This window comes from Epinephelus lanceolatus, chromosome 7, assembly GCF_041903045.1.
Source record: "Epinephelus lanceolatus isolate andai-2023 chromosome 7, ASM4190304v1, whole genome shotgun sequence".
Lineage (NCBI taxonomy): Eukaryota > Metazoa > Chordata > Actinopteri > Perciformes > Serranidae > Epinephelus > Epinephelus lanceolatus.
Genome location: NC_135740.1, coordinates 17722819 through 17739884, shown reverse-complemented (window position 1 = coordinate 17739884; position 17066 = coordinate 17722819). Strand labels below are relative to the sequence as shown.

At 40.4% G+C, this 17066-nt stretch overlaps 2 protein-coding genes across 3 annotated transcripts in view; one reads left to right on the top strand and one right to left on the bottom strand.

Moving 5' to 3' along the window:
* Window positions 1-17066, top strand: part of ctnna1 (catenin (cadherin-associated protein), alpha 1) — an 89365-nt gene that overhangs the window by 35738 nt on the left and 36561 nt on the right. For both annotated transcript variants that reach the window (XM_033632514.2, XM_033632513.2), the window contains exons 8-9: window positions 10203-10283; window positions 10556-10708. In XM_033632514.2, coding sequence (XP_033488405.2) covers window positions 10203-10283; window positions 10556-10708 — 234 coding nt within the window. The remainder of the gene's footprint in view (window positions 1-10202; window positions 10284-10555; window positions 10709-17066) is intronic.
* On the bottom strand, window positions 1902-5468 carry lrrtm2 (leucine rich repeat transmembrane neuronal 2). The gene is made up of 2 exons (XM_033632515.2): window positions 4989-5468; window positions 1902-4328 (listed from the first exon to the last, which is right to left on the bottom strand). Exons 1-2 carry the CDS (start codon window positions 4990-4992, stop codon window positions 2686-2688), a joined length of 1647 nt encoding a protein of 548 aa, XP_033488406.2. The 5' UTR covers window positions 4993-5468; the 3' UTR covers window positions 1902-2685.

Here is a 17066-nt window from a genome sequence, read left to right as displayed (position 1 = left end):
ATTCAACTTAATTGACTTTTGAACATGCAAGACAGATTAGAAGGGCAGTTGTCAAAGCAGTGCGAAGCTGGAAGAAAAAAATAGAAACAAAGTGGAGGTGCTTGACTTTGGAAATCAGTAGGATCAGTGTATGCAATGTTTTTCATTGAATTCAAATGTGAAGTGTAACAGTTTTTGGTTTGCACAACCACTTTCTTAGAAGTTGTTTTAGGCATCCTATGACCATGTGCACAGAGACATTGACAAAAGCATCCATTTAGACTGAAGCCAAATTTTGAAAGCCTCAAGAAAGAGACAAAGTCACAAATGGCACCTCCTGGCTACCTATAGGGGGCACCAGCCAACGAATTGCATTCTGCTTAAAACCACATATCTCGTTTCCAGGTGTGCTACCAGAAGCATCTTGCCATCTTAGTCACTGACTTAGTTAAACATAGCCAAAAGTTAAATTGTAGAGAAATGCCATATCCTTATTTCCAGAGTTAAGAATTCAAGAAAATGCCATATTTTGATTTCAAGTGTTAAGAATTGCACTTGATATTGTTGCACTTGTTGTACTTACAAACACTTGATAGCTCATCAGTTAACATGAAGTGAAATTGTTGCTGCTGTGCAATCAGTGTCCCTTTCAAGCCCAATGTGCCATCAGTCAGTATTTATCATCTCATTCTCTGCTCCCTTTACTTGGCACAAAGATTAGTTGGTTGGTTTTAATAAAGTAAGACATTACCCCATCGTTGCCCCTCTCCATCGTCCTATCAATTCTTCTCAATCCCTCTCTCTTTCACCCTGCCCCCACCACCAAACTGAACACAAAGAAGTGCGGAGCTGCGGCAGCAGCTTTAGTCTGATGCTAATGCACATCCTCTCCCTGCTGCATACAAATGTGTCCTGACCCAGGCTTGCTGTTTGCTTATCACAGGATCTCCATTTGCTTTCAGGCTATTGACCGCAGTTTAACTTGACACTTGTGACTGCTAACGAAGGAACTGTTGTATTTATTATTCACCGTAATCCCTTTTTAATACTGTAAATGACAACCCCGTATCCCTAACAAGAACAAAGTCTTCAAGTAAAAGGTTCAATGATGTTTTTATGTGGTACAGAGGATGATTCTACTTGAACTATTTTTGAGTGGCTGAACAAGCTAAATGTTGCTGGATCACTGGTGTGGGTGACAGAATATTAGATTCTTTTTGCCTTGCCTTAATTGGTTCAATCTTGAGGCTGTCAGACCTGATTAGTGTGTAAGCAGTAAAGAGCCTGGGCTTCTGAGGAAAGGTTTTATTTTCAGAATGAAATGCTCTCCTATCTGGCATTTGAGCTGGTCATTACCCTTTCACTTGCGACCCTCACACCTCTCACTAACTTGTCTGTATATTGATCCTAGCATATCTTGGCAAATCAGCAAACTGTATTTACCAGGTTAAGCTGTCGGGAATATAATGGTCACAGTGTGTATGGCATTTGGGAGCTAGAAAAATCACGTACAGGTAATTGTACATGTAAAGGTGGGATAATTTGTTCTTAGATTTCCAGGATGAGGAGGATATCCATGTGTTTTTGCTAAGCAGTGTAGTATGTTGTAGATTAACCACAGATGAACAATGCTTAGTGTTTCCCACAGGTTGAGAATTTATTTGTGGCGGTTGGCCCTCGTGGGCGGGAGCTCCAACATCCAACAAGCTGCAAAACAGCATTGCATTTACGAGCTAACATCTGATTAAAGAGGGCATTTTTCCAATATATATAACTGAACATAAATTCACCATTTCGGCGGTCTCTTCAATCAGTACACACTTGTAGTTGCATTTCCACTCATAGTAAAATTTTGGAAGAAATCCAAATTTAAACAAAAGAATCCCTTTTTGGCTAAGTACAGTTTTTAGGGGGGCGGGGTAGGGGGGCACCCAAATAAATTCTGTAAACAGGAAACACTGAGAGGCCTTTGATCTGATGGAAGATTATAGACTTGCCTATTTGACTCATGTCTGATTTGGTAAATGTAATACCATTTGTATAAAGTGAATAGAATTTCAGGGTCCTTCTCTCCTCACAAGAGGATTTATTTTCATTTGTAACATAGCAGTAATAACATTTATTTTTCAGTTATAATTCAGAATTTGATGTCGGTCTTAGTGGCCTTTAAGGTATAATACTTCTCTTAAAACAAAACTACAAAACAAAAACATTCTGGTAACTGATCCAATTCATTTGCCCCAGTGATTGAGTGATTGGCTTACAGTGCCTGTGGTGCAGTAAGAAACATGATTTCAAATATTTACTTTTTAAAAGAAATAAGACATAAATCACATTTCTCCACTTAATGTATTCCGTTAGCAGAGGGCCATTTGGCTAAGTATTTTCTCTGTGCTGCAGAATATAGAGACAATGTGGAGACAGATCTCACAGTTTACAATTTTCTTGTTTAAAATGATTGCCCCTGCCTGATATGAACAACCTCGCATTCATAGAAAAATAAATTTGTGACTATCTCTACATCATCCCTAAACTGTCATGTCCAACCTCTGTCATTGTAGCATTCAGCATTTCTCACATATTCTCAAATCTCACTTGTAGAAATTATGCTTTTTACATAAACTGGAAAAAAAATAAAAAAAGCAAACCCTGTATCATCTGAAATGGTCAAATGGCAAACCATATGCTCTAGGAATAAATAAGAGTTCATACTTCACACTCTTTGTAAGGCAGTTGCTGACACTTGCACTGCCCATAGCCATTTATGATCACCAGTGCCCCTTCTTCATGGCTGGGCTCATACTCATTATAGGGTACCTGTGTAGCTAGATCTGCCATAGGCTGCCGCTGCTGGGTCCTCATCTGTCTGCGGTTCTGAATAGCCGAACAGTGACGTATCCGGCGCAGGGTGGGAGGGCAGCACTTCCGTGAGATATACACAACGAAAATGATGAAAAAGAATGAAAATAGAAGGGCCATAGTTCCAATGATGACCCTATGAGTCATAACAGTGTTGTCCATTGCAGAGAAGTCCTCCGTTACAGCTGCCTCGTCTAATGTAGCGGTAGTTGCTTGAGCAGTGCGTGGTGTTGTTGTTGTGGTTGTTGTGGTAGTGACTGTGGTAAAGCTCCCAAAATCCTCTGCATAGTCCTGCGTGGGGGTCGGCTGCATAATTCCAAACAAAGAGCTTGTGAACTCTGCAACTACAGTAGCGTCTGTGGTTGTACTGATGGTCTGAACAACTGGCGCTGAAAAATTCTGGCAAAGCTGGAATCCATAGACAGCATCCAGTATCTCCTCACCTTGGGCATATTCTGGACTATGGCAGAGAATGGAATGTTCCCACCTTCCCTTAAAGGTGCTTAGCCAAGTGGCCAGAGAGCAAATCCTTTTGGTACATTCCCAAAGGTTGCTAGACAGCCCAATGGTACCCAGAGACTGCCACATATCCATGACTTGAGGATCCAGGCTGCTCAGTTTGTTGTTATCCAGCAGCAAAATCTTTAAATTTGGCAGCGTTTGAAACACATCAGATGTCAGGACACGAATTTCATTTCCTGTGAGGTCCAGCTTCTCTAAAGTGGTCCAGGTCCACTCCATGCCACACGTTAAGTTGCTGATTTTATTCCACTGCAGATAAAGAAACTGGAGGGCAACAAGGCGAGGGAAATGGGCCAAATTGATCTTGGTCAGCTGATTGTGCTCCAAGTGGAGCTCTTTAAGCTTAATGAGCCCAGCAAATCCATTCCGGGCCAGGCTCCGTAGACGGTTGCTGCTCAGGCCCAGATATTCCAGGCTGCGACAGTCCCAGAATGCCCGAACAGGTGTGGTGCGAAGTAAATTGGAGCGGAGGTGGAGTATCTGGAGTTTCCTCAGTCCATGAAACAGTTCTGGTTCCAATGCAGTCATCTGATTGAAGGACAGGTCCAGTATCTGGAGGTTGATGAGGTGGATGAAGGTTGTGTTGGGCAACTTGGTGATACGATTGGAGCTCAGATTGAGGTCCTTCAGCTTGTAGAGCCCTTGAAAGGCATCCTCTTGTACTGTTGTAATCTGGTTGTGGTCTAGATGTAGCCAGGTGAGCTGGCTGAAGCCATAGAATTGATCAGGGCTGAGCTCAGTGATGCTGTTGTGGCGTAGTGACAACCCCAGGGCCCCCTTGTCTACACCATCTGGGGGTGCCTGAAGCCCCTGGGTGTCGCAGTAGAACTGCAGGTCCTCACAGCGGCATTTTTGAGGGCAGGTTGTGCACGATGCAGGAGGCAGCAGGCACACTAGGAGCATGCTGATCACACACAGACACAGAGCCGCTGGTGCAGGTCCCACCAATGGCCACCTTGAATGGAAACCTGGGTGGGTTCAAAGATAACAAAATGAACTGTGGGGCGGGAAAGCTTATCTCTGCAGAGCACTTATTACTAATTCATGGTGACGATTGTGCTTTTTGTGTATGCTCTCGTTCTTTCTCATACATGTATCAGATTAGATATTACATTGACAACTTTCACAGTGTTCGTAAATATGATTTCTTTGAGCTTCTGTTTAATGGGGATGTAAATTACTTTGGCATTTAATGGTCCATTACAGAAATGAGCTGGACTTTGTTTGCACTCCCTTGCTATTTATATTTAGCCTATTCTCGTTTTGTGCTCTGTAATTTGGCTTAAATGCTAATCTTCTGCTGATGATTGTCATCCATCTATTATTGCAGTATGTTTTCTTTTCTTTTTTAGCAGCTCAGATGCTGTTGTGCTTTTGAAATCTGAGATTTTTTAATTAATTGAGGTTTTTTTTTTTTACTCTTTTCCATCACTTAAGAGGTCTGCTGCGCAGTACAGATGGTATTTAAAATGTATGTGCTCCCAACTCGTGTGTCGGTGAAGAAGGAAAAATGAAGGACAATTGCAGTAAATAGAGTCAGCTGAAGAGCTTTTAGTCCTTAGCCTCCCTCGCTCTTACTCGTATTCCCTATTCATGTCCAGACCTGCCATATAAAGGGACTAACTTACCCATTCTTTTGTGCACATCGGAGGCTGCATTCAACTGTCCTTTTCCGCAGACTCTTGGAGCAACCAGATGGAAGAAAAATCCAAAGGGAAAAAACCCTTTTGAGTGAGCACAAAAGGAATCAGCCTCTTTGGAAATAAAGCAATTCTGAGCCCACCCAGTTGAAACAAAATATGAAATTCCATGTCCCAAGATGACGTTTATTCCGATTATTTTGCTTAGAGTCCTTTAAAATCCAAGCTTAATGAAAGGGTTGAATCTTCCTTCATCCCCAAAATCCTTGAAATAAATATTTATATATATATTTTTTTAAGTTGATCAGTTGCATCCAGAGCGACTCCGGTGAACAGACCCCCCCTCCTCTCCTTTTTTCTTTTTCTTTTTTTTACCCTTTTGTTTCCCTTCCACCGCAATGATGTCAGCTCAGATGGTTAATTGAAGATCAAGCATTCCTCTTTCATGGCTGTGGTCTCCCAACCCTAACTTGTTGATGGCAGCCAGAGATCCTGCTTCCGACGCCGGCTCAGTCTCAGCATAGCCTCTGCAGAGCTGTGAGCGAAGCCCTCGTCTGCTAGCTGAGACGCAGGGAGAGAGAAAAAAGCAGAGCAGGGAGTCAGGGATGTTATTCTGTGCTTTTTGTTGCAGCCACTCACTGCTACAGAGTGGTGGCAGCCTGGCGTCGATCATCACTACTGTTTCTCTCTCTCTTTTTCTCTCCCACACTCACAAACACCCTCTCACTCTCTTGCTCAGTCACTTGCTCTCTGCCTCATACACACTGCTTGTGCACCTCAGTCTTCCTCCACCTCCCTCTTGCATCCCCACTTCCCTCCCACTGGCTCGTCACCATCAGAATATTGATATCTTGAACGTGTTGCGGCAGCTTGCTGTTGAAATTAACCACAGCTGTAAATCTCTGCCTCGCCTTGCTGTTGTTCTGCATGCGCTATGTATGAATGTATATTGGAGACATAAACAAAATAACAACAAAGCAAAATATAGTTTGTAACATGTGGCTCTAGACAACATAAACATGAGCATGGATGAGCAAAAATGTGCTGCATCCCAACATCTCTGTACAGGAGCAAGTATGCTATAGCAATGCTAACATAGGATGTCTGGCTTATATTCATAATTTACATATCCTGAGTGCAGTGCTGGCATGTGATGTATGGCCAGCTGCTCTGAAGTTAAATTAAGCTAGCTTTTAACATGTAATAGACAAGGCTGAATACTTGCTTGATGAGGTGAACCACAGGGTGATAAAAAGAAACTAAATGCTGTTGATTTTTTTCTTACATTTAGTAAATGGATTCTATTTGTGGTTTTGTACAAAGAAGGCTACATTTCAGCACCATTTAGAGTGCTAAACAGAATGAGCTGTCTGTAGTTCAATGCATAAAAGTGCTGACTTTTCCTTAATTATTTAATGTGGGTGGAGATGGGTGTGAGTCTAATTCCAATGAGCTAGATCTGAAGCAGCTGAAGACCAGATCTTAGAGATGATATGAAGCACCAATACTTTTGTCTTTGGAGCTTAAACACCTGCTATTTCACTCAAGCATCTTTAACTTAAACTTGACCTCAGCTAACTGGAGCCCGCCACACCCTGCCCTGCTTTATACTGAGATGTTACTTTGATTACCTCACTGTGGTATATTTGATATGGATTTTAACCCTTGTTGCAGCTGTTACAGGCAATATATTGTACTTAATGAAAGCAACAAATTACATTTCCGCTCTGTGCTTTGGCAGTAGATGATAGTGAAAGAGTAACTGAAACAATTTTTCAATAATTCAAATTTGAATGTGTACCGAGAACTCGATGCTTCCTAATTAATTTCATTCCATAATTTTCAGGTCTGAATACAAAGCATGCATCTGTCTGTGACTTTCCAGGTCACTTGACCAGCATGCTGCTGTCATTCTCCACATTTATTGTGGTAGACTACATCTCCCGCTGGGACTTTTCCGAAGAATGTGAGAGTAGAAAACATGGGGGGAAAACTCTCAAATCACAAGGGCATGATGGATATTTGTTTGATTTGTGCTAGCTTCCCATTCTGAATTCAAGATGTTTAAAAAGCTTTTTCTAAAGGAAAAACATGAAATTATACCATACGACGTTCAATCAAATCAACTTCCTGAAATATCAAAAAACAACATCATAGAACTCTGTGATCATTTGACACTTGAAGCATACTTTATTTCCATTGAATTTTTCCATAATCTAGCGGACTAGTGGTTTTGTAGAAAGGGGATGTTCCTAAATCTGTCCTAAAGGAGATGGATAGAGACTCGCTTGAGTATCATAAAAGATGCCGCAGAGAAACTGCCTCCATAATAAGCACCTGAAGAAGTGCTTTAGAACCCTCTGGCGTGGAAATGAAATATAGGCTAGGCTTGAATGAAATAGGATTGAGAGAGTAGGGGCAGAGCAGACTAAAGCCCTACCACAGCACTGCATCCAACCAGCACAAAATCACAGGGGATTAGTGCCGTTGGAGCTCCCCAGCCCCTAACTATGTACACAACCCCCCAATGGGCAAAGGGCAGTGGGGGATGGGGCAGGTCAATGCCACCACCCTCCATGGTGTTATGTCGCAGTTGATTTGAGCATTATAAAGGGGATGAACAGCCCAGAGTCCAACTGGTTCTTTGCCTTTCCCCTGTTGCCCTTTCCTGCTCATCTAATTTTGCTCTAATTTTATTATTCTCCACTTTCTGTCCATCTGTCTGTCTATCCGTCTCTCACACCCCCTCTCTCCATCTCTCTCCATCTCTACGTCTTTCCTGAAAGTTTACGATTTTCCACTTTTCGCTTGAGCAGTTTGCAGAATGGGATTGAACATCTCTGCTCTCAGTGGGGACCAGTAGTTAGGGGCTTTTACTGCTGCGTAGTGCTTAGCTGTGTCACTACTACCAGTGGAGTTGCAATATTACTATATATAATTTACATAGTTAGCCATGTGTAGTATATTGTAACCTTTCATCAACACAAATTTCTCACTGAATATAGAAAAAAATGCACCTGTTGGGGAAGAGATTGTGATATTTTAATTAACGATTTTTAAAGCTGCTTTTTATTTTTGAACAAAAAATAGACCCAGAAATTGAGATCTGTGGGAAATATCAATCTCAAGGTGCACCATTGATGGATAGAGCAGAGTGTTGTGGAAATGCTGACATGATTGTCAGCATTTAAACCTTTCCCAAACATGGTCAAAGTGCTTTTGGTAAGTAGCAATGTTAGGATCAAGGATTAGGTCAAGTCTTTCACAGGTCAAGTCTTTCACACAAGCCAAGCCAGTCCTTGCTTGTTGAGAACATTGTTTCCAGGGTTACTACAGTTGGTAGCCATCACTGATGTTAGCCTGTTAAGCCCCAAAAGACATAAATATATGTGGTACTAGTAAGAGAATAAAAGTTATACAAATAGTTTCTTCCAGCACGGCTTGATTTTGACAATAGTGGATTAACAATGAATAGAAATCACAAAGACAGATCTATTAAACTTTTCGCTTATTAATGCGGCCACAGAGTGTGATAATAGACAGCATGCCGGCATCCCAAAAAGCAAAAGAAGGTGACGGGTGTGACATGTAACACAGCAGCATAGACGTTGTCAGCGCTTTGTAAACAATAACAATGGCATAATATGGCAATAACAGTAATTGACTGTCCCTGGTATCTGGTGGCTGATCTCGTCCTCTGCTCGGAGGGTAAGGAGCTCCCAGTACTCACTGTTTTCCCAATTTTTTTGGACATTTGACTTATCTGCTAACTACTGCCAGCTGCTTTTCTGGTGGTGGGTCACACACATAACACATCGTCAAAACATCACACCTGTCCCGTCCATGGACCTGGCTGTCCCTTTCGCCAGACATAGATTCAGGGCTGTTACTACCTCTGATCCTGGCTTAAAGGCAAGACAACTCTGTTTCGACTGATTGCGAGATTTTACCTTTTTATAAAGATTGGTAAGGTGGAAAAACGGCGTGACATTCCTGCCTTAAACATGCAATGTAAAAGGGGTTTTTCTCTCTTTCTCTATCTCTCTGAGCTCAGTATCTATCTCATTAAGAAACTAAGGTATAGGTGTATAGGTTATAGGTTTACTATTATATATTTTGCACTGAGCTGTACAATATTCATGTAAAGAGCTGTGGTGGCAGGACAGCTTGGACAGGATTTGGATAGCCTCTTTTGATCCCTGCATGAATAAAAATTTGAATTAAATGCAGTTTGCAATAGCAGCACTTAAGAGGGTGTGGCGCCCATGAATTATAGCACTGATATAGATGCAAATCAGCTGTTTTTTAACGCAAAGCAGCTGTGCCTTTTACTGATGCACACTTTCAGTGTGTGTATATTATTAATTGAAACTGCTGGCCACTGTTTCTTTGTGTGCTCCACAGTTCACTTGCAATGCTATCAGTTAGGAAATGGTTCCAGTGTTTCAACAGAGGACAATGTGGCACTTTTGACAGCTGGTCCATCACAATGGTTTACAATAAATACAAGGATCCAAAGTGGATCAGGCTGGGTATCTGCAAAACATTAGCTGCACTAAACTGTGAAGATCTCTTTTACCCTTACTTGGACTTTTTACATACAAATAAATGGATTAATGGATGTCTGGTCATTTACACAACTCAATGCATCCCTCATGACGCATTCTTAAATAACAAACCAAAAGTTCTGATCTATATACCCCCCAGCATCTAGCTACACTGTAAGTATGTTGACCTCGTGCAGAAAGTTTTTGAAATAATCTTTTTTCATGGCTGACTTTTAATTTTCAAATTTATTTTAATTTCTTACAAAATAAACACAAACACGGCCTCAAATAGCTGTGCTTCTTAGGGTGACTTCAATAACTTGTAATTTTAGGAAGCAAACACAAACAAAGATCCTCGACGGACTGCTTATTGACATGTAACATTTTAGGTTGTCCAACTACTCTAGTAGTCTTATCGCTAAAAACAAAGAGGAAGAACACAAGAGAGATACTCGACTTAAAACTATGAACATTTTTTTAACTGTAAATTCTGAAGCTGTGTTATGTCCGCAGAATTGTTCCTGTAAATTCACTCTGATCTTTTGGGTTATTACAGTGCATGTTTTATGAGTAGCCATCCACATCAAATATGTTGGAAAAAAGCTCTCACCTCACCAAACTACTGGCTAATACCTCTCCCATGTTCTTGTTTCAGGCTGGAAGGAAGGACAGGAGTGATGCTCTGAACACAGCCATTGACAGGATGACAAAGAAGACCAGAGACCTTCGCAGACAGGTTTGTTTTTTTTCCGTCTTGAATTTTTTCTCCTCTCACTGTGTCTTCAGCACTTAGCTTGCTCACGGAGCTTTTAATGTAATCTATCTATCGATCTATCTATCTATCTATATATGTGTGTATATATATATATATGTGTGTGTGTATATGTATGAATATGGAAGTAAGGTGTGCTATGTAGTGAGTTAAACAAGCTGTACTGGAAATGTCAGTGCATATGCAAAGGGGGATATAATGCCTTTTCTTTTCTTTTTTAATTTTTTACTTCACAGCTGCGTAAAGCTGTAATGGACCATGTCTCTGACTCTTTCCTGGAGACCAACGTTCCCCTCCTGGTCCTGATTGAGGCTGCCAAGAATGGCAACGAGAAAGAAGTCAAGGAATATGCACAGGTGTTCCGTGAGCACGCCAACAAGCTGATCGAGGTAATGTAAGATTTTGGATGCTTTCATAGTCAAAACCTGATGTGACCCAAATACAGAGCATTCATATTTTCCCTGCCCATCCCATCGGTTACATTCGAGCTTAGCTCATAGTAAACATCAGTCGTTATCCAGCTTGTCTGTTCTGTCTCTGACTCTGTTCTCAGAGATTCCCTTGTGATACAATTTCAGGATTATAGCGCCTCAGAAAACAACAATCTGGGATCTTTCTTTCCCCTAATGAAAACAAAGACGTAAACATTGAAGTTATTTTCTGTGGTTGCTGTCTTTGTCTGGCACTGTGTGCGTGTGTGTCTCTCTCTTTCTCTCACTCTCCGTCTCTCATGCACACACACGCACACATTTGCAAATAGAAGGTGATTCTAATCTGCTGTGAAGCTATAGTAAGCAGACAGGCAGAGCATTGCTATGTGTGGTTGTATCAACAGATTACATTTTTAAGCAGAACCAAAAGAATGAAACAACCACAACTCAAGAATAAGTGCTACCTCTTGAAAAATGTTGTCCTTGCTACAACAGATTGATGTAGTGCTTCTTATTGGCCGACTCCACATGTGTGCCACAGTGATCCTTACAAAGATAAATATCTTAAAAGGGGCCTTGTGCATTCTGCTTCTTAGCCCTTCTCTGTGGTTGGTCTTATGTCTTAACAGAGGTGCATGTTTTGGGGATGACTGGGATTATTGCCACTCCAGTGCTGTATACATAGCAACAAGAATACAGATACAAGGGGGAATGCAAAGTGTTAGGCATGGATGGGCAACAAGCTAACAGAAACCCAGGCTATCCTCAGTAATATTTCCTTCAATTTCTTGAATACCTGCGTCCGTCCATCATATGCTGACATTTGAAAGGAACTTCTTCCCAGGGGCAGATGACAATGAGTGTAGCTGGATGGGTTGGCCCAGTATAAACAGGGCAATATCAGCATTCACTGGGGAAATCGCTGAAGCATCAGAGGGAAAAGGGGACCACACCGGGGAGTAGACTCGAAGGCCTGAGTGTCAGAAGTGGCATTAAAGCATGACACTGGTGGACTCCCCTAATGCTTGGGCACTACATGTGCTTTTAACACTTGGGTGGGATACACGAAGGAGCACTGCTTTGATTAGATATTACTGATGAATGGCAGTAAAGAGGAAAATGCTTGTTTTAGTTCTTAAAGGCAGTAGGATGTGATGGAGTTATCTCACAATGAACTAGAATACATTAGCATTGAAGTAGGCAGTGTGTGGTGTCAAATTAAGCACAGAATATAAAGGCTGTAAAAGTATATTTTAGCTGCGTGAGTGACAAAAAGAACAAACTGTCCTCAATAGACTGATAAAACGTCAACAGTGACTGAAGAAAAAAAATGTGCTGTAGATAAACTACTGTACATTTAGTCTATACAACTATACTAGTGGATGATGGTGGCAGTTTTCACTGTCATGTATTTTAATACCTGCCCAGTCTCCAGGTCTGTAAAGTGGCACTAAACTGCTAGCTCAGTCTAATTCTTACTAAAATATTTATCAGCAAAAGTATCTTTTGTCACACATAAATTAGGAATGGTAGTGAAATATCAGAGGAGCACTACTGAATAGCACATAGGTGCCGTGCTGTTTTATTAGAACTGGCCAAGCTTGAATTCTGATATCTAAATATAATGCATTAAAATGTTTTGCGAGCCCAGTTTAGTTATAAATAAAACTAGAAGGGAAAAGACATTTTCTCCCACGCTGATATGAAAACAGTCAACGGACACAGATGATAGAAGAATCACCTACATAATGCTATTAGTAACGTTTAAAGCAAACTTGGCTTATATTTTCCCCTTACATAAAAAAATCTTAGTGTCAAAATCTAATCACACATCTCTGTTTTGCATTAAGGCAAATTTTATGAACACATTGTAATGACATTTCAAGATAATGACGGTGCACACACAAGAAAGGACACGAATGTAGACAGCTGAATTCATCTTAAGGTATGTTCAGATGCTAAGTGAATTGTGGAGGCGCCGTGATTGTATCCAGAGGCAATAAAGAGACAGGAGCAGATGTATCCATGCAGTGATTCATTCTCGTTGTGGTAATTTGAGGCAAAGATGCCTCTGCGTGACTTGAGTGTTGTGATGATGTCATCAGCTAAATTGACAAATGCATGTTTTGTGTAAGCATTGCAGTAACAAATTTCAAGTTCGCGACCTGTTCAGTAACTACCACGGTGGTCTTAGTAGTCGCCAGTGTTGCTTTTTATCATTTTATATCGAATGTTAGCTTTTTTTGGTAGCGCTAGCTGATATAATTGCCAAAGTACACAGTCAAGCATTGTATCATTTTCAGGGAAAGATTGCTGCGGAGCAAGCCAACATTAATACAGTTATCTGAGCAACAGGGAAGCCACAGTAAGACTTTTGATCTTTACCTCTGACTGACATTTCCCTGCACATGCATCAAGAGTCGGTATTGAACGGTGCTGTAAGTTGCTCATGAAAAGAGCCTCTGCCAAATGCTAGAGATGCAAATGAATGGAGTCACAATGTCCAGAGCGAGGAGCGACAAAATGTTTGGTTCTTCATCACATAAGGGAATGAATATATTTTAAATGCAGCTGCAGCATGTCCCTGATTCAGAGGAAGAAACAGCTCTGTTTGAATGACATCATGAGTTGTGCATGTGTAGGCTGCCTCAAGGCAAATGGTCCATTAGGTCATACACACATTTGTTTGAAAGCAGCACCATGACTGACCCACATTCACCATTTCTCTGAAACCTAGTATTTATATGATAAAATAAAGCATAATTACAGGTTTGACTGTATTGGACTCATTTGCTTGAAGTGTCAAATCCTGCTGATGCTCTTTTTGTGTAAGCTATCAAACAACACCCTGTAATTGTAATGATGACAAAGTTCACTTCATCTCTAAATGAATTAAATTAAGATTATTTGACCTGGCAACAGCCATTGCCACTACTATAGCCTTTTGCTCTTGGGACTTGAGCTGAAATATTCCACATTGCGTTCATAATCTATTCACTTTGTGTTCAAATACAATGAAATGCATCATTTTAAGAGTGGGGAAAAAATAGAGTTTAGTTTTGCCTTAAGGCCATGTTTTTATAGGTTCTAGGGTGCTCAGGACGATGTGAAGATTTTAGCACTGAGTTATCAGAGAAACGATGTAGCCTAGAAAACAATCCAATATATACAGCATTTATAATGTCATCATGTAATGTCTTCTTTGATGCTCTCAACCAGGAAAAGGGATTAGAAATGTTAGTTTGTGTTATTTAGATGAGTTGATGTTGGTTTTGTCTGCACATTCTGCTTTGATTATGAGCTTTGGAGTGAAAAGACGCTATAAGTCTGAGAGATTTGCAACATGACAAGTGAAGATGCAGAGATGGCTCCATTGAGGTGTGACCAGTGATCCAGTGGAATAGTGTAATCAGCAGTGGAAACTGTCAGAATATACCAGGGGGAACCCTCCTCTGAATTTTAACAGTAAATACCCTTACATAACTCTCATATAATTAGATGTTTTTACATTTCTTTATTTAATAGTATGATAAATATCTCACTGTTGAAGTCTAATTCCTTTCCTCCACTGATAATAAAAATAACGGAATATATATATATATATGTTTTTGTTAAAAATAAAATTACATTAGCATAAGCTGAATCCTTCTCAGTTTTCAGGCGTGACTTTTGTCAACCTTTTTATTAAGAGTTGCTAAAAAAAAGAATTACAGCTACAGATTTTTACCTCTGATTTCATTTAACACAATGATGACATTGCATATTTAGCTTCCAAAACACATTCTCCTCTTTCCCCCGCCTCTCCTCCTGTCCTCTCTCCTCTCCTGGCAGCCAAGGGGAAATATTTACGATCCGGTATCTAACCCTGTGTGGCTATACCTTCTCAAGCTTTCTGTCTGCATTTTCTTAGCATTTCACAGTTGCCTCATTAAGACGGATACATATTATTTTGCATGATATTCGTGACACACTGATTCATTGAACCTGCTTTTATTGCACAATGTTGGAATAATGAGATGGTAGTGGTGCGCGTGTATGTCATCTCATCTATTGAAATGGACATAATATCCATCATGTTACACATAGACTCACACAGAAAGCATTCCTACAATGCAAGTGTGCGATGACGGTAGTTAAAGAGATGGTGTGGTAAAACGGTACACAGTGATAAAGCCGTAAGTATAAAGTTTATAGGACTGTCCTTCCTTCTTGTATCTGCCTCAGCAGCATAATTGAATTACTGGCCCTTATTCATTTCAAGTGATGTGACATGTTCATTGTCGTTGAGTGATATACATACTGGTGCAGGAGTATAGGTTGGTTTAACTTTGTAGCTGATAAAGCTGTTATTATGTTTTTTCTTTGGAATGAAAGTAAGAATTAAAACTTCAGCATTTTGATAATTGTTTGCACAGACTTGGTAAACTGTGACTCCCCTGACACTTTAAATGGTATGGTTACACCATGACAAGTGGAATAGCATTACTTGACTTGAGGGAAGAAATTTTTTTGTCTGGCTTCCCCCACAGTCCCTTTGTGCTGAAATGGCTGTGCTCCCAGTGGTATCATAGTAAGAGTAAGAGAAAGCTTATGTGAAAGATCATGAAAGTGAAAACACAGGTCTCTCCATAAAGTGCCAGTTTTTCTTTATGTAACCGCTCTCTCACCCCTCCTCTCGGGTTACTGAATGCTCTCCCTGTGGTCCCCGCATGTGTTTGCATAGTGATGTAGGATGTGTTTATATCAATGTTTCAGTGCTTCACCGGTGCAGTGGAATAAGTGCTTCTCATCAGCAAAATTGCTTAGGAATTTTTGAGGTGGGGGGTGGGCATCTTCTTGTAGAATTGAAGAGACTGAGGAGGAGGAGGAGGAGGAGGAGGAGGAGGAGAGGATCTTTCACACTCTCATTCACTCTGCCACTCTTGCAGCCAGTGATGCATTCCACCACCAGTGCTTTAATGGAAAATTCTTTTCATTTATTTATTTATTTTTATACAACCTGGGTCTGATTTTCAAGAATATGCCCCACATTTCTGTGCTTTCATAATAGCATTTTATCTACCAGTTTAAATCTTAAGATGCCAGACCCCAGTGGAGTTCATTAGGGCAAACATAAGCAAGTTTCCCTTCTTATTTTGAAGAGAAAATGATGACAAATATTAAAATGAATACCCCTGCTGTGCATTGTTAACATCCATTTGATCAAAGGCAACTCTCTATTTAAGCTTTGTCCAGTTGAACTTGCATAGTTGTGAATGCATGTGGTGTTTAAATACAGTGTATGATCAAATCTGACAATTCTTTTGCACTCACATTTATAGTATTATGGTAAAACTAAGGTGATGTTTTCAACCTATATGATATTCTTTAGGGGTGTACTGAATTATCAGCCACACATCAGTATCGGACCATATTTGCCTCGCTGACTGCCACCGCCTATCGTCAAATAAGATAGCAATCACCGATGGCAGTGGCTGGTGTTATATCTGTTGTGTCACATCAGTTTTGTGCAGGCTAAAAAGCAGGGCTTGTGACTAATGGCGTCCCAGCATCCTGGTGACAGTAAAAACATTTGGGACGAACAGAAATCTTCTTTGGTACGCCTTCACGATGAAAGGACACAGTAAACTCACCATTGACGCATCAAGGGACACACCCTATTGTTGCCCTGATAATGCTGCATTGTAAGCATCCAGAACAATCTGTGTTGAATTCAGCAGGAGAAGCGCTAGTAAATGTTAGCTGTTAGCAGCCTGTGACCTCAACTAACAGCTTATGAAGGTTGCAGTGAGTTACATTATGATGCGTTAAAGCTCTACTCGGTAAAATGAGTATTTGCCAAAGATAAATTAGAATGTTATCATGATGATTTTTAATGTAATCTTTTGACGAGAAACTTCACTAAATACAGTTGTTTGAAAGGGAAATTTGTTGATGTTCTCACAACAATATAAAATAGATATTAGAGAGGGAATTATGACAGCGTATGTATGGTAAAAAGGCGGTTCTATTAAAGGTTGTTTCATAAATGTGTATGATTTTGTGCTCATTCAAAGAAAAGTGCCTTGACTGACTTTAAAACTTTTAAGCTATTTCATTCATAATGAAGAGTTCTTAGTTTTCCTGAAACAAAAAGGGGAATAAATACAAAAATCATCAGTGTCCATATGGGCCATATTGTTATTTTAAACATCGCTATCGGCCCAGAATTTTACATTCGGTGCATCCCTAATACTCTTGCAGATTATTTTGTTGCGTGGCCCAGATCTCAGTGGTTAAATTAGTGATTAAAATTGATCAGATTGATGGCCAAAGC